General features: G+C 37.0%; 1 protein-coding gene across 2 annotated transcripts in view; it reads right to left on the minus strand.

Moving 5' to 3' along the window:
- Window positions 1–19,051, minus strand: part of klhl13 (kelch-like family member 13) — a 35,013-nt gene that overhangs the window by 13,100 nt on the left and 2,862 nt on the right. The window contains exon 1 of one of the 2 annotated variants that reach the window (XM_042009382.1): window positions 16,211–16,675. The exons of the other annotated variant lie outside the window; for it this stretch is intronic. Coding sequence (XP_041865316.1) covers window positions 16,211–16,308 — 98 coding nt within the window. The 5' untranslated portion in view covers window positions 16,309–16,675. Of the gene's footprint in view, window positions 1–16,210; window positions 16,676–19,051 lie in introns of those variants that run through there. 2 annotated transcript variants of the gene reach the window in all.

The raw sequence follows: 19,051 nt of genomic DNA on the forward strand, positions 1-19,051 counted from the left end.
GGAGGCTTTGTGTTTGAAACGACAAAATAAAAAATCTATAAAATGAGCCTCAGAAAGAAATGAAAAGATCACTCATTTGTAGAATTTGCATGACTTAAACTAAATTACATGGACTGTAATGAGTAAGTTTTGAGATCTTGGGAGATGCAGAGAGATGGATAAGAGCTAATGATAAGTGAAGCTGACAAAAGATCTTCATCCAGAGTGAGTAATTACTTTGCAATCCAGACACTGTGCTTTGTAGCAAAACTGGAAAAGTTTTTTTTTTAAACCAGTTTTCAGTTATTAAAAAGGCACACTGAACCTTTATCATCTTCATCTAAATCATATATTCATATACTCTATGACAGTATAGCGAAAACTTGTAAATGGATAAAAACTGATACAACTAGGACCTCAACATATGATGTAATACACTGCAATCTCTTTAATTGCTCCACAGAGAATGAAGGTGCAGAGATGCCAAGTGTTACTCTGTGCCCCAAGAGAAATACAGTTTAAAAATGTACATTTTGTGCAGACAAAACTGACATTGCAAAAATGAAACTCGTTTAGAGTATAAGATAACTAAGCTGTGGGTCCACAAAAATCAGCTGAACCTTTATAATTTTGTATTTAACTATATCTACCAGTTTTAACAAGAAAGCCTTGTGGACTACTTTAAATTAGATGCACCTCCTTTAAAACAAAATTGTCTCATCTGTGAAACAGAAACAGCTGACCTTGGTGTAGAGAGTATAATTTGTTAAAAGAATCTGAAACGCCTCATCTCTTGCAGTAGTTTAAGTGGAGTGTGATTAGGATAGGAAAGCCATTTCTTTTAGTAAGATGAAACAAATGTAATACCAAAAGCAATGACTAGTGAGTGATCATGGTGGTGTTCTTCTGTGCAAAGTGTCTTAAACCACTTCTTCGGAAGAGGTGATCTGGGCAGAATGTCAATGAATACTGAATGAAAACTAGGCTTCAACTATTACAACTATTCCCTGTGGAACACATAGACGACCGCACACTCAATGAATGTGCCACTGGGGGCTTAAAAAGTGTTCATTTTCATGTGAAGACTGGCCTGGTTTTGATAAAATATTCTTTTACTAAAATGTCTGGCTCAGCACAGCAGTAAATTTGTGTCTTATGAGCAGGCAGTGCTCTTCAGATGTAGAGGACTAATGGTTTTTGGATGGACTGTTTATATAATGAAGTAATCTGAAGTTCTACCGTGGCTGAACATTTGATTTTAGAGTCGTTTTACAATTTGTATGAAACAGTTTTATGCCCTATCCTTTGAAGGGATATTATTCAACATATTTTTTTTAATAAAGCAGATTTTAGCTGCAAAGCATCAGGCAAGCTACAGTCAATGCAACAATTCCCTTCTTTAGTTTATTTATTAATGTAGCAGAATGTGATCCGTCTTTCTAATCTATTTCACTTTGACAGAAGAGCAATACAAACATGGTATGTGGTGTACATCTAACTTGTCTTTCAAGCGCCGCAGGTCATAACTAAATACATTGAAGTAAAGAATATTGCTAATATAAAGAAGCTTTAATAAATGTAGATTATTTTCAACTTGACACACTTCCAAACAAGTGCGTCGGTGCAACATCTTTTTGGTCTCAACTCTTTTCCAATTTAATACCCTCTAACAGCAAACTGTAGCAGTCACTCTGTTGTAATGATTTAATTTGACAAAAAAGGGGAAAGTTATGTCAGTTGGAAAGAAAACACAGAAACATCAACTACTTTTCTTGGTAAAAAAAAGAAAAAGAGAGAAGTTTATTCTATTTAAATGCAAGTACAATAAATGTTAGATAACCAGAAACTGTGGAAATGTTCCTCTTCATTAATTTTCCTTTAAACTTAGGAGCTCCAATACACTGAAGTTATCTCCAGCTAAGTAAGACTGAACCAAAAGTTTCTGCTTCTCATCTTTGTACTTGAACACAACACAAACTTGATGTTGACAGCAGTTATTCTTCAAGACTTCAAGCATTAGGTCAAAGACATTGAGGGTTTCTGATGGACAAACATTAGGAAAAGATCTAGTTCAGGGCTACTCAATTCGGTCCTATGAGGGCTGCAATCCAGCAGGTTTTCCACGTATCCCTGTACCAACACACCTGAGTCAAATTAATGAGTCATTGTGTAGAACCTGATTGGCTGTTAGAGCCACCTAATTTAACTCAGGTGTGTTGGTGCAGGGATACATGGAAAATCTGCTGGATTGCGGCCCTCATAGGACCGAATTGAGTAGCCATGATCTAGTTGAATCTACCTCTCATTCCATTTGCATGCTGGACTAAAGAACGGTTAGGAAGACCAAAGGATTTTGAGCAAAGACAAAATAAGCACAAAAGAGGAGATTCTACCACCACAAAAGGTAAAGAAAACCAGGTAGAGCTATAAGATTTGACAACAAGTGGTTAAGTTCTGTTACGAACAAACCTTCATAATCAACACTTATATAACATTTTTTTAAATGAGGACAGGATGGGATTACTAATAAAGTCACTTTCTTTCTTAAAAAAAAAAAAACAAACAAAAAAAAAACAAGGAGATGACAATGAACTATTTCTACTGGGAGTTTGTGAACACCATTAGCACTAAACACTGATGGCTTTAACAGCATTCACAATCACACTTACACAGAGCACAGGCAATGTACTTGTACATTTACCCTGTCAGGTGGTAAGTCGGACTGGCAGTCAGGAGAGAGTGGGTTGTCCAAACCATAAAGGAGTGTTGGTGGCTGCCGGAACGAAACAAAGAAGACAAAAGCTACAGCATCCAACGTAAATGTTTATCTTTTCTTGAAGAGAAAAGACACTGTACTTCCAGTTGCATTAGAAACCAAGGAGAGCCTGAAGTTAATTATCAAAAATAGCACAGCTTAATACTAACAAATACATAAATAGTTAGAAACTTTAACAGAATGTGTCAACCTTTAAGCCAGTATAAGCTACTTATTTATTTATACTTATTTTTCTTTACTATGCCTTCATGAGTTTAGTGACACATCATAACTCATAATCTTCACCATGTTCAAACTTAACAAAATAGGGATCAGAGTGATAGAGGTCTGGGCAGAGCTAATGAGCTGAACATGTTATTCAATAGGTTCACTTCTGAACAAGGTTTACCCCCTCTCCCCCACCCCACCTCCACACACCCCACATGACCTCATAGCTTTCCTGTCACACCTCCACTGTCACCCTGCAGCTCACTCATGGACTTTGACACACCCTCATCTCCCTCATCATCAGAACAACTATGCTGAATTCTTCAGCACCTTTTCAACACCAGCCTGAGTCAGGAGAGATTCCCTGTGCTGTGGAAAACATCCCGTCTTGTTCCAGTGCTGAAAAAATCCCAAATATCTGAACCAAATGGCGACAGCCCAGCTGCCCTAACATCTCACATCATTAAAGTCTTTGAGACTATTACTGGCTCACCTCAATACGCCTTTCAGGGCCCTTACAGTTTGCTTATCGTAATGAGCTTGTGGTTGAAGACGCCATCATCTACCTGTTTCATAAAGCCCACTCATCTGGACCAATCAGGCAGCACTTTGAGGATCAGGTTCTTTGATTTATCAAGTGCTTTTAAGACAATTCAGCTGCTCTGTTTTGTATAAAGTTCCATAAATTCCAAGTGCACAAACTGTGGTTTGTTAGGTAGTCAACTGAAAGCTTGTGTGTTTGAGATGGTGGTCAACAGCACTGGAGCACAGAGGGATGTTCTCTCACCATTTCTCTGTACACTTCAGACTTTCAATACAACTGAGTCTTCTGCAGAAATACTCTGATGACTCTGCAGTTGTGGAGCACATCAATGATGGTCAAGAAGCGAAGTACAGAGAGCTGATCAATCAATTTGTGAGATGATAACAACAACACTAACAATCACCTTATCTTGAATACAAACAAAACAAGAGATGATGGACTTCAGGAGGAACAGGAGTACCTTGAAGTTCAGCAAGACAACAGATGAGACTGGAAATGCAAAACAGAACAAGTAGAAGTAGATTGTACTTCTTAAGGAAACTGATATCATGCAATATCTGCACCAAGATGTTGCATTTCGTCTATAAGTCTGTTGTGGAAAGTGCAACGAGCTTTGCAGCCATCTGTTGGGGTAGTGTTCAGTGTGAGACTTTGTCAACTCCAATGCAATACAAAAAGATACCAGAGATCATCCCTGCCAGCAGCCATTGCTCTCCGGAACAAAGAAATTTCTTCTTCTCATTATTATAATTAATATTGTTGTTATTGTTATAATTATTATTATTATGATGATTATATTTTTTATAAAAAGAAAAAAACTTACAACACTGTAATTTCCATCTGGGATAAATAAAGTATGTTTTAATTTTATTAACTAGAAGTCTGACAAAAAAAAAAAAACTCACACTAAGCAATGCATCATGTTTACAATACCTGCCTTCTAGAGGACACGCCACTATGTCAGGAGCCATAAATTAGGTTAAATCAAATTGTTAAAGGACACCCATTTCAAGTCTTTCATATTAAAACTGCTCTAGTTCAAAACATGGAACCACACGCTGGGTCTGAAGTGATAAATTATAGATTAAGCCAAATCCCTTTAATTTTTGCTGCAATCACAAGAGACCTGTACTTGAGCATATGCTTAATTAAAATATGGCTGTTTCAATTAACCTAGCAGCCTGATGGCACATTGATACCATGTCAGCTAAAGAACAATCTCTATTACCTTGGCAGGTATGGCTATGGGGCAAAGGAAAGCTTTTGTTTTCAGATTTTGAGGCCAGCAATCACTCCAAGCCAACACAATGCTTGAGATCCACTATTGATATCAGTTACAATCTGAGCAGTTACTTTAAGCCTCAGTAGTGAAGGCTTTGGGGTGAGTCTGAGACAGAAAACATAAAGAAAGCAGTAAGTTAAGTCACTTCAAGTTAGTTAGTGGAAATATTGAAAACATCCTTACCCCAATGACAGTAAAAGGAGATACAGACTACGTGTCTTTTTTATTCAAGACTTTTTATCATTTATCATTTTTATCAAACTGCATTTTATAAAAAGAAGAAACTCATCACACCTTTCCAGATGCCTTTGAATTGGACAACTAATATAACATTCTGGCTAAAAGGAGGCTCATGTATGACAGTTAAAAAAAAAAAAAACACTAATTATAGACAACAATGTGAGGCAACATTGCAATTTCCAGAGTAAAATGTTCCACAAAGGTATCAGACCAATCCTTTGTTTACTTTGTTCCTCCCCTAAAAAAAGAAAAATCTGCCAAAATATCTGTTTATCCATAAATAAAACAAATGCATTTTTGTGCATGTCTATTAAAAGTAAAAACATTAACCTTTCACTTAGAAAAGCATTTAAACCGTCCGCTGAGGTCCTTGTCGGGTGCCTAGAACTTTTATTTAAGCTGAATTAACAGGGTACAACTCTAAAAGGAACACACCTATGTTTGTAAAGATCTCACAGTGCACTTAGCATGTTCAGACAAAATCCAAATATTAACTCTAAAACTCTGCAGACCTTCCACGTGATAAACAATGACAAGTTAAAGATTAGGGAAAGAATATAAATCTTTTCTAAAAACTAGAAGTATGGAAGACAAAAGTAACTAATAAATATGAAATTAAAAAAAAAAGCTTGGATACATCTGGAAACTTACAATCAAATTAACAGATTTCTAAATCCTCTGGAGTTACACATGATATTAATAGAGGCCACTCCTGCAGGCTTCAGCAAGAGGGAAAAGGTGTACCAGTGACGGTAGATGGTACTTAAAAGATAGACATTGCTTTTGGGGTTTGAAAAGTGAAGGTGATTTACTCCAACTCCACCTCCACTTTATTTATATAGCATTTTAATAACAACACAGTTGACCAAAGTGCTTTACACCAAAATAAAAGCAATAAAGACAGTAAAAAGCATAAAAACACATGGTCAGCCAATAAAACAGTTAAAATAAGTATAAAAAGAAAATCACACCAATATCTCAACAAGTGTTAAAAGCCAAAGAAAAAAAAGTGTTTTAAGCAATGATTTAAAAACACTAAGTGAAGAGACCTCCTAAATATGTGGTGACAACTGATTCCATACTATCGGTCCAGCTACAGAAAATGTTCTAAGTCACCTCTAAGTTTCCTCTTGGTTGAAGGGACGGTTAAAAATGACCAGTATGCTGATCTAAGGGAACGTGACGGTGTGTATGGTTGGAGAGGGTCTGACAGACTGTGGAGGCACATAAAAACAAATACAATTTAAAATCAACTCTAAAATGAACGGGTAGCCATTGAAGGGAAGCCAAGATTGGAGTAATGTGCTCTTGCTTTTTAGTTGCAGCCGATGGAGGGAGGTCTGACTGAGCCCAACGTAAAGTGCGCTGCAACAGTCTAAGCGATTAAAAATAAAAGCATGGATTTAAATCTCGAGATAATGCTGAGAAAGAAATGGTTTAACTTTAGACAGTTGTCTCAGCTGAAAGAAACTAGACTTGACATCTAGAAGTGTTTAAAAACCTGGGATTAGAGCTGGGTAATAAAATGAGCTTAAAATGAATTATATCTCAATGGGATTTATGCCGATCTCAGACCATAAGCCTGCAAAATATTATTGTGATAATATTTTTTGCCATATTGTCCAGTCATACTGAGAATCTTTTTAATATCCTATGAGGCGTCTCCAGCTGTACTACTTAATATAAAAGCATTGAAATTAAAGTCCACAAACCAGTGGGTTACATTACAGGGGACAAGATCTGCTATTTCATTTTATTTGTTTTAAATTAACTCTGTTGTAGAGTTTAATTTAAATGTTTAGCAAACATCTGATTATTGTAAAGCACATGACCATAACCATCCCTCATCCCTATTTGGAAGTAAGGCTGCAACGATTAGTCGACAATAAAAATAGTCTACAACAAATTTACCCGTCGACTATTATATATATATAAAAAAAAAAACCTACAGAGTGAGACATTGTCTTCTTCCCTATCTCTGCTGAGAGTTGCACATGTGCAATAAAGCCCGCCAGAGGACAAATATGGCGGCCGACCAGGTAATAAAACAGCGGCAGAGCACGCCAAAAGTCTGAAATTAAATTCTATTCTATTTTACAGTCATTTAGCAGACGCTTTTATCCAAAGTGACTGCTATGCGATTTGAGAATAAGAACAACAGAAACAAAAATTCAAACAAGATGGGACATCATAATTAAGTGGTAGTCAGACTGCTTTGAGTCCAGTTGGACCCAGGTGCTGTCATGTAGTGCTAGAGGCAGTGCATATAATTTTTTGTTTTGTTTTGTTTTTTGTAAGTCATTTTGTTTAAATACAACATCACGATTTCATCAATATGAAATATCATCTTGGGCATACGTGCACCCAGCTTATTCAGTACTTGGTTGAGCCAAAGAGCTGGACAAATCTTTCTAACTCATTCTGTTGAGTAGAAGAGTGAAGCTAAGTGCGGAAATGCTCCTTAAACAACTGAGTCTTTAGCTTGCTTTTAAAAGTGGATAAGGACTCTGCGGATCGGACACGCCTTGAGAGCCAGTTTGTCCTTGTCATTGCTAAGACTTAAATTTAATATCTGTGAAGAGAAGGGAAGATGACAAAGAGATGCTTCCCTTCTAACGTGACAAAGCTTGAAACATCTGCCAAGAAAGATGGAAATTACTCATTAATATGTTTGCCAGCCAAACAAGACTTTCTACTAAAAGGATAAAAACTATTAAATAAACAGCATGAACGTTTTTAAAAATGTGACACTTAAAAACTTTTTTCTAAAGAGTTACTGAGTAATAATTAATCTATCCATTTAAAATGACAGCATAAATGTTGTGAAAACTAAAGGCAGAAAAATACTTTGTGAATTCACTTTGTTGGGTGAGAGTTTGTATGTGTAAAGCCAAATAAAAAGATCATAAAGCTCCTACAGTCTAACTAATGAATATAAACCCCAGCAGCTGAATGGAATGAAAAAAAAGATGCAATTAGAGGCTCTGAAGTAAGTGAGGTGAGGCATGTGGAGTCAAGGGGGCACTCTATTTGTCTTTGTAATCAAAGCAGTGACAGACGCCTTTACTGAAGAGCCATCTCAATCACTGAGCAGAGAGAAGTAATAAAGCTACGTGCTGCCCAGCTCCCAGTCAGGGGAAACGCATCTATTGTTGCTGCAGTGCTCATGTACTGTATGATGCCGTTCAAAATAATACAATAACCCTGCAACTAATCTAACTTTCATAAGTGTAAAATTGATTGAAAAGGGAAAAAAAAATAAAATTATATATCTATATATATATCTATATATATATATATCTATATATATATCTATATATATATATATCTATATATATATATATATATATATATATATATATATTATAAAAGCAACTTTTAAACACTTTTGAATATACGGCAACACAATCTGTGACTACCACAAACTAGGATCCAGGGAAAGAAACCAAGAATTGCCACATATGAGACATAGAATTGTGTGCTATAGCAGTGGCATTCCTGCACAGATGCCCTATTTGGAAATGTGCAGTATTTTAGTATTTTAATCAGCTAAGTCTGAAATTTTGCATGTTTTCTTTGGATGTCTTTAAATAATTAGTTTTCTAAACCTGAGCAGACCATGGCATGACTCTGGCCAATTATCCAATGGCTTACTGCCCTGCTGTACACAAACATGCTTGCATATTCACCTGCAACATTCCAGCACGCTTCTCTATCATCCATGCAGCAACCATTTTTTCTATCAACTATAAATATTCTGAATAAAGAAAAACAAAATTCTCCACCAAAACAAAAAAAACAAAACAAACATTATTAGTGTAACACACCACTGGTAGACCAGATATTAACTAAAACTGACAAAATGTCAGTAAAATCACCAAGCCTTAAGTTTACTGATTATTCATTTGCTATTCACTATCAAACTATCCATGATCTTAAAATAATTATTCCACTCTCTTTTAATGATCTTAGCTGTCACTGCATTCGATATTAAGCCTTTAATAAAAATAACAAAAAGGTCTCTCAAAGGTGACTACATAAAAAAATGCTAGTGTCTTTGAAAAAAGAAAAAAAAAAATCAACCAATACAAGTAGTTAAAACAAATGGCTGTCATAAAATATTTGTTTGTGGGAGAAACTGAGGAACTGTTTTGCAGCGGTGGTTTTGTGAAACTATTGGACATATGTACATGTCTGACAAAAATGCCAGAGGTCTATAAAAGCTATAAAAGAATGAAAAGCATCAGCATTATATTGTCTTAATGAAATAAGTAAGAGGCATAGTTTTGCATACAAAGAGGTTTAATCTCCTACTATACAAACAGGAGTGCACGATGAATAGCAGATCCTGCCCCCAAACGCATAGGTCAGCAATAATAAAGTTTATTTCCATATTTAATTACCCTGACCGTTCCAGTGTGGTGCAGCTTCTCCATTGGATGAGGCATGTGTATGTAGAGAGCGTGCAGCTCAGTAGGAAGAGCAAAAAGGTACCAGAGACTGAGCTTTTAGAGCAAAGGTTAGAGGAAATTTTTCACCTCCATGAAAGAGCAAAGCAACTAAGTGTAAAAAGATGGAGCTGGCAAACATTAAGGTAGCTCTGACCTGACCCATTGATGGGGTTGAGGCTGAGAATTTTCTACCTCGATTGCCTTTTTGGGAACCACTGCTGTAAGCCTTTAAAAAAATAAATAAATAAACAAACAAACACCTTACTATTTGTTTTACAAATCACTTTTATGCTTTCTTTTGTCTTCCTTTTCAGATAGATCTGGCATCCAGATACAAGCATGGTGAAGCAGACATAATGCATTTACAAATGTGTTTTGCCCGGTTTCTGCAATGCAGCTTTTTTTCTTCTTCCGTTTTATTTCTATCAGCGAAGATAAATACTGACTGGTCAACCGTTATGTGACAGCAGACCGAACTTCATCAGGGTTGATCTATGATTAGGATCGGGTCTGTGTTTGTGTGTGAGATGAGGATAGATATGACAGTTTCACCTGAGTGAACTCGCTTGATGCTCTGCCAACCAGACAGTCTGTGCCTTCCCTCGGCCTTTCAATGAAAACAAAATGGTCCCTGGGTGGTTGTTGCCTTTTCTGCAAAGTGGCCACAAGTCAGCGGGAACTTAATGTCTGTTCCAAAGGGCAGGTAAATTAAAAGAACAAAAACTACTTTTCAGTAGAGTGCAAAGCTGTGTGCATGCAGCTCTGTTAAAGCTGCTCGATGTGCATGCACAGAGGGAGACTGACACATACAATATCAAAACTATCACTAATACTGGCCCTATCTAAACAAAAAATAAAGAAAAAAATGTTCAACATACATTTTTTAATATGATCATCATATAATATAATTCACATAATTACATATGAAGTCATATTACACCATATAATTTGTTCATCATAAAATAATGACATTATGTGCAACAGTGTCATTCTTATGACAGTGTCACAATTATTTAATTTTACAATTAATCATGGTATTAAACACTATGATTAATCCAATTGTAAAGATCCCTCAAAATCGTCACTTTACAGAAAATATATATGAATCATATCAGCGGATCAGCGCATCTTCCGCACGAAACGAAAACAACGTTCCACCACTTCCGCGTGTTTCCGCTTGTGGTACTTTGTTTTGGTTCTGTGAGGGCTGCAGAAGAGGCTGAGTGGGACACTACGGCAGAGGAAGAGTTTTCCCCTCCAAACAAACGGATTAAGACATGCTTGTCGGATTTTTTTTTTTTCCTTTTTGGCAGGGGGAAAGAAAGAAAAAAAGATGACCAAGGTGTCATTGTGGAGGACGGCTCACCAGCCTGTAAAACAGGACATCACCACCTGTAGGATAACCAGCACCTTTTTATGCTACAGTTGAGGTATATTCACAATCGTTTGGATAAATGACTAATATTTATCTAACGTAAAACTGAAATGAAATGTTTTCGTGTCATTTGCTTCTTTGTAATTATGCCCACTCTACTCAGGTTGAAAAGAAATGTTTAAAACCATTTTTATAACATGGTTTACAGAAAGACGCTTCCCACGCCCAGGTAGAGGACCTGTTGCATTTTCCATCTGAGAGAAATCCAAAGTTAATGTGTAGGATTTATTTATTCTTTATACAGGACATTTTACTTTAATGAGACTTCTTAGTTACTTTACTTTTTGTTATATTAATTAGTTATTTTGGCATGAAAAGATTAAATAAATAAAACTAAGACATAAGGAGCGTTAAGGTGATTTTACACATTATAATGCTGGGAAATTTCTTTAACCATAATAATTGTATTATCATGATTATTTCTTGGACAATAACCGTACAAAAAAAATTGTCATCGTGACATCCCCAAAGACATCTCTCTCTCTCTCTCTCAAAATGATGGATTCAACCTGGTTATTAAAATGTGATCCCTGATGCCAATTAATAACGCAATACATCTTGTGAGGCCCTTGAGGAAAAACTCTTGTTTTATGTATTTTTAACCATTAAAAATGTCTTTTGTCAATGGCAGATGATGTTCAAAGTCAAAGCAAATCAAAATCCTCCAGTGAACAACCCAGCTCCTATTTTAATCTGATGTCAGCTGCCAACACAAATAGGCCACAGTTATTTGCATAAGGATGAGTTCTTTAACTTATTAAACAACTTATTCTAGGATTCTAATACAACACGTTTTAATTAAATGTATAAATGTATAATGAGCCATTTATCACAGACTACAAAAATCATCTCACTGCAGTAGCACGAGAGAGTTCAGCAGCACCAGGATTTTACTCTCATATGAGACATGTGAAGCATTTTCATTCACAACAGTCTGTCTTTCTTTTTACATGTTTCTATACAGTCTCTCTGTGGAATTTAAACTTGTAACAAAGCCTTTAACTACACAGTCTCAACACTTGCTACCATAAATAGAATATTTCTGTAGAAAACGCCTTTGACTAAACCTTGTCTTTAAAATAACATTTTACTTGCAGCCAGCATAGAGCAATGACTGTTGCTAAAAATGGTGCATTGCTCAAATTGTTAAAAAAAAAAAACAAAAAAACAAAACATGCCTTTTCCTTTCTTTGGTTTTTAATTCAAATGTAGAGATTTAATATAGCAGTTTCAAATGAAGAAAATAGTTTGAATTTCTTTGACAGACCTGAATTCTTGCATTTTGCCTTCATTAAATTGTTGGCAAAGAATGAAGAAACAATGGGGAGAGAAAAAGGGATATGACATGTGCTAAAGGTCCCTGACAGGAATCAACGAAGCATTGCTGCAGCTAAGACTACTGGCTCACCATGAATCCTCTGAGAAGTGATCGCCAAAGACAGCAGTCACATATATTAACTGTTTGGTACTGAACCACTGCACAATGAGAAATGACATTCATTTCAATTACTTTTTGTGGAGTAAAAAAAAAAAAAAGAAAAAAAAAGGAGGATATTTTCATAAAGCTTATGAGTATTCCACAGCCCACACTATCTATGAATGCTAACCCCTCCTATCAGGTGAAAAGTCTGCACTGTAGGAAGCTCAATAGTCAATATATAGACTTGGGTGGTTTCAAAACATACAAGGCACCTTGAGCAAACAAATACATCATGTACAGACGTGGACAAAATTGTTGTTACCCTTTGGTCAATGAAAGAAAAACTCACAATGGTCACAGAAATAACTTGAATCTGACAAAAGTAATAATAAATATAAATTCTATGAAATTTAACCAGTGAAAGTCAGACATTGCTTTTCAACCATGCTTCAACAGAATTATTTAAAAAAAATAAACTCGTGAAACAGGCCTGCACAAAAATGATGGTACCCTTAACTTAATATTTCGTTGCACAACCTTTTGAGGCAATCACTGCAATCAAACAATTCCTGTAACTGTCAATGAGACTTCTGCACCTCTCAGCAGGTATTTTGGCCCACTCCTCATAAGCAAACTGCTCCAGTTGTCTCAGGTTTGAAGGGAGCCTTTTCCAGACGGCATGTTTCAGCTCCTTCCAAAGATGCATTTTGGTCAGGGCTCATAGAAGGCCACTTTAGAATAGTCCAGTGTTTTCCTCTTGGGTGTTTTTAGCTGTGTTTTTGGTCATTGTCCTGCTGCAAGACCCATGACCTGCGGCTGAGACCAAGCTTTCTGACACTGGCCAGCACATTTCTCTCTAGAATCCCTTGATAGTCTTGAGATTTCATTGTACCTGCACAGACTCAAGACACCCTGTGCCAGATGCCGCAAAGCAGCCCCAGAACATAAGAGGCTCCTCCATGTTTCACAGTTAGGACGGTGTTCTTTTCTTCATATGCTTCATTTTTCTGTCTGTAAACATAGAGCTGATGTACCTTGGCAAAAAGTTCCATTTTTGTCTCATCTGTCCATAGGACATTCTCCCAGACCCTTCGTGGCTTGTCAGCATGTAGTTTGGCTTTTTTATGATTTGTTTTCAGCAATGGTTTCCTCCTTGGTCGTCTCCTATTAAGTCCACTTTGGCTCAAACAGCGACGGATGGTGCGATATGACACTGATGTTCCTTGAGCTTTAAGTTCACCTTTAATCTCTTTAGAAGTTTTTCTGGGCTCTTTTGTTACCATTCGTATTATCCGTCTCTTTGATTTGTCATCAATTTTCCTCCTGCAGCCACGTCCAGGGAGGTTGGCTACAGTCCTATGGATCTTAAATTTCTGAATAATATGTGCAACTGTAGTCACAGAAACATCAAGCTGATGGAGAGGGTCTTACAGCCTTTACCTTTAACATGCTTGTCTATAATTTTCTATCTAATCGCCTGAGACAACTCTTTCCTTCCTTCCTCTGGTCCATGTTGAGTGTGGTACACACCATGTCACCAAACAGCACAGTGACTACCTGTAGCCTATTTATAGACCCACTGACTGATTACAAGATTGTAGACACCTGTGATGCTAATTGGTGTACACACCATGGATTAACATGTCCCTTTAGTCACATTATTTTCAGTCTTTTCTTGGAGTACCATCATTTTTGTCTAGGCCTGTTTCATGAGTTTATTTTTTTTAAATAATTCTGTTGAAGCATGGCTGACTTTCATTGGTTAAATTTCATAGAACTTTTATTTATTATTATTTTTGTCAGATTCAAGTTATTTCTTTGACCATTGTGAGTTTTTCTTTCATTAACCGAAGGGTACCAACAATTTTGTCCACGTCTGTACGTCACATATTTTAAAAACTCACTCTCCTGTTTCCTGCTGCTGAGAATACATGACATTACCCTCCCAGCACAGCAAGTTAAAAGTGTCTTAAGCCAAACGGACAGCAGGCCTATAAAGAGTGACTTCTCCCTGACCACAGACTAACCTATAATTGGGGGCCCAATATCAGCCTCCTGAAAAACACATCTTACTATTCAGGTTTTAAAATAGTAAGTGGTCTGTTGGGACAGAGAAACACTTAGACGAAAGGTGGAGTCTTGATGCATGAGAATACTTCACTTTCAAGAGTGTGTGGATGACTATGAAAGCATGTACCACACTCCACAGCCAGTTAAGTACACCTCATGTACTCGCAACCCTACAAAATCCTAGGTGGAGTTTTTGTAGTCCTCCAAAGGATGTGCCAGCAGGCTCGTGTAAGAATTCTTTCCTTGCATTTACTCAATGTCAGGTGATGAAAATGGTATGAACGCTGTATATACACAATCCTTACAGTTTCTGACAAGGTCTCCATTAATACATTGACATTAAGAGATACCAGAACTCACAGATGCTATTAAAATACGTCACTTCTAATATACTGAGCCCGCATGATTATTATTATTATTATTATTTTAAATGTATGAAAAGGGCTTACACTAAACCCCCACCAAGTCCCGAAAGATACTAGTGTAGATGACCCACAAAAATCAAAATTAACGATCCTCGGATGTTATTGAACTTCATTTTTGTTTGTTTTGCTGCATTGTTTTAAGGAGGATCTTTATTTTAGAACCCAAATCAATTATAAACAATGTGCCAGACACTGAGAAGATGCAGAGCCATCAAAATCACTACAAGGTTGCTAGTTCGAACTGTAGACATTAAGGAATGGGGAAATGAGACCTTGTCCTTGGACAAGGCCCTGAACACCAGTAGAGATGGACAGTTAAGACTGGCCATTGACTAATAACTTGTCAGTGTGAGTCAGGATGTTCAGGCTTAACTACTCTGGGAAAATAAAGATAAAATCTATTAATTACTGACTGAATAGAGTCAACAGTTCAGCTCATTGTGTGTTAAGCTTAAAGAATTAAAACATTTACTTGATATATCTCTACATTTCAAGATTCTGATGGTTTTTTTTTTTACTTATAACTGTGTATAAATATTGTCACTTTAATATAAAGATAGCTATATTTGGTAATAACTTGTTTTTACCACAAATATCTAAAAAAAATAATGCAAAAACAGCAGTGAGAGTTTTAATCAGTCTCACTGTGATACCATAATAGTAGAAACATTCGTACAAAATATTTTATAAAAATTGAGCTTAAAAAAACAAACAAAAAAAAATATCAAGATAACTGGAGATTGTATGAATATGGTTTAGTAAAAATCCATCCAGGTAAGCTGCTGCTAGCCTGTGAAATTTCTGGTAAGGTTGTTAGCTGTTAGCTTAGGTTTCATTGAGAAGTGTTTTTCTTTCTCCTTTTGGTTCTCACTCACTGTAAGCCACAGCCTCATTCAAAAGTCAAGCAGAGCCCTGGAAGAGACGTAAAGAGAGGATGTCGAAAAGCACACCCTTTCTACCCTCCCCCCTTCCTGAACAGTAGCAGATGACAATAGCTTCTAAACCAGGACACACCAGACATCCTGACAAAGGCAGGCTCCTCCCAAGCTTCTGAGTCCTTGCTCCCAAATAAACATAGTCACAGGGAAAGGGCAAGATTTGGGAACGAGGCTCTCGCTATGTCCGGACTAGATGCAACACAAATTCCTTAGCCTATGAAAAGGTATACTGCTATGGAACCTCAAAATTAATGCTGAACAAGGAAAACCTCTTGACACACTAAAGACTATATCACATCCTGCCCAATTAGAGCTACAACAAAATATGACAATTTATTGAAAATAAAAATAAAAAAAAAAAGAGAAAAATTCTGAAATTCAAATCTATCTCCAAATACACTGCTACAACTGTATAATGGGAATGTTTTTTAGCTCTTACTCACATGTAGGCAGGCGAAAGGGGTGAGGACCTGGATGTCTTAAGAACTGGCACTGGGAATTTCCAGCTGACAGGAGAACCGCTTTTCCATTTCAACGGCATGTTGTCACCAGAATGGTGTTACAGCAACACCAACAGCAAAGACCATTTCCATGAAGAGGTTCCCAATGCAGTCTTCCATCCCACTCTGCCCACACCATTTAAGGGGGAGGGAGAGCAGCAGTGGCACCAGCAGCTACAGAAATACACTGGTACAAGCAGCGCAGGCTACAGTCTGGGTTGTGACTTTAGCAGCAGCATTGAGAAACCAATAGATTGCATCCACCACGACTACTTGCCCTGCTGCATTCACAGTTGTCTGGTGGTAGGAGGGGGAAGAAGCCCTGCCTTCTCATCACTCTTTCAGGATCTGTGAATAACCCAAGACCTAAGCAACAGTGCCCCCTTGTGAGAGAAGACAGGATTACAGTGCTGGGATTTCTACAGGAAAAACAACAACAAAAAAAAAAACATAAAAAAAAAACTATTATAAAGTTAACACAGTTCACTGCTGTGTAAAGGTGCAAAGAGAATTTTAGCAGAATCAACACATATTTAATTAACTTTCTCCCTCATCAATTATTAAAAATATGTTTTCTTTAGTCTGGCAGGGGTTCTCAGTGTGACAGCTAAAATAAATAAGTAAAATAAATGTCTCATTACTACACGTGTGGAGATTCCTTTTTATGGCATATGCATGCGTGTTCTGGTGCACCTCACTTCTAGTAAAGTTGAGATGTTTCTACAACCTCTTTCTACAAGAGCAAGAAGCAAGGCATTAGACTGAGAATGTTGTTTTGTTTGTGGGACAGCTGTGATAAGGATGCAAAAAAATTTATGCTCCTACAGGACTATTATAATATCGCTCCACAGATTAATAAAATGTTTTCCTTGTGTGTGTCCCAATTTCATTTATTCATTTTCACTGGATTCCAGACACATTAGCTTGACTCACTCTAAAATGTAAGAAATTTTGAACCAAAACCAAACCTCCAAGACCTGACTGCCAAGAAAAACCTAGTAACTGATGGGTAAAGGTGTTTGGTCAGTTAAACAACAAACCAATGATCACTCTGGAGTTCTTTTTGTGGAGTTGTGAGAACTGTGCAGAAAGACAGCCATCAGTGCAGCACTCCACTAAGCTGGCCTTTATGGTGGAGTGGTTAGACTAAAGGCACGTGGCAGCCCCCTGGAGGTTTGCCAAATGACACATAAACCGCTCTTAGACCATGAGTAGCTAAATCCTCTGAGCTGGTAAAATAAAAGAAGATTTCACAAATGAAAGTCAGAGAATGTGTGAATTTTCCCTGTAGTTGCCTGTTCATATTTGCATTTGACAAAAGGACCTTCTCTACATAAAAAGCATTTTCACATCAGGAAAAACTTAAGTGGCACCTGGGTTAATTGCATAGGAGGCAGGTCATGACAGACAACACCATTAGTTCTCTGTTGATGGCTGAGAGGCATCACAAGGTGAACCATCATCATAACGCCCCCACCAGATAATAGGCACAGCCTTACACACAGACAGCAAGCAACAGTGACAAGTTAAAGAAAGCATTAACCAAACCAGCAGAAAAGAGACTGAAGAAGCAACAACAGCAAGCATCCAGAGGATCATTTGCTGTATTTATTGGGGGTGTTGCTAGAAAGGAAGGTGTACAGTCCCATTTTACTCCATAGGCTTCCCAAAATTATGAAAAAGCGTAAAATAAATTATGTGTACATGCACAAGAAAGAAAGAAAGAAAGAAAGCTATTGCTACCAAAAAATGCTACAACAAAGGATCAAGTGGAGGATCTGAATACTGACATAAGAGAATTTACACGATGCCTCAGTCTGACAACAGAGGTTGTCATGTCTCCATCATCTTGCATCACTTCTATCAAATTCTACTTATGGGACTGCAATGCAAAAGATGAGGAAAAAGCAGCCTATGATGCAACAACATTTTTTTAAAAGGTACAAAATGATCATAGGTTTATCTTTGAGAAAGAACGGTTGAAGCATTTCATATTTAAAGTCCTCTTTAGTCATTTTGCTCATCCCCAAGTTTAAATTTCCAAAAGGCTGTTGCAATTGCAAGTGAGCAGGATGGTTCAGATGATGACACAATTCTTAATGTCTGTCGTCTGCAGTTCATTTATACTTTAGTCAGATTTCAACTATATTTTTCTTGACATGAGAAACATACTGTCTGCTTCAGACCCTAACCCATGCAATCCAAATCCTGGCAACATCAGTGAAGTTCATGATTTTAACAACAACATTTTACAAAAAAGAAAAAAGAAAAAAGAAAAAAACATTTGTACTAATTGGTGGCTTTGTTAGAGCAAAGTGGTTGAAGACTGCAATACATTTGTAAATTTTATAAAAGAGCCGTTTGTTAAATAAAGCCTCTAACAAAGATGAATGACCTTTTATTTCCCATTTTCTTCTTGAAGAGCTATTTACATCATTTTGCTATCGCAACATCACCGTCCCGTCTTAAACTGTGGTCTAACAGGAACTTATGCCCACCGCAGAGAAGCTCTCATTCTGTTGCTTCTGTCAAAGCCTGGAGATTATTCTAGGATCTGCTGTTAATAGATGATGCTGTAGAGAGACTGTCTGCACACTTACCCAACACCTACATTTAACGCTCAAAATAGTGTTCCCTACCTGCCCATCCAGTTGGAGTACTATCCCAACTTCTGCATTTTTTGCTAAGCTGGTACACAACTGTTTTGTAAAATCTGCTGTCATATCTGAGGTTATTAATGATCAGGTTCAATTAAACTGCACACTGTAGTGTGGAAAGCTGGTA

The sequence above is a fragment of the Melanotaenia boesemani genome, chromosome 15 (genome assembly GCF_017639745.1).
Source record: "Melanotaenia boesemani isolate fMelBoe1 chromosome 15, fMelBoe1.pri, whole genome shotgun sequence".
Classification (NCBI taxonomy): Eukaryota; Metazoa; Chordata; class Actinopteri; order Atheriniformes; family Melanotaeniidae; genus Melanotaenia; species Melanotaenia boesemani.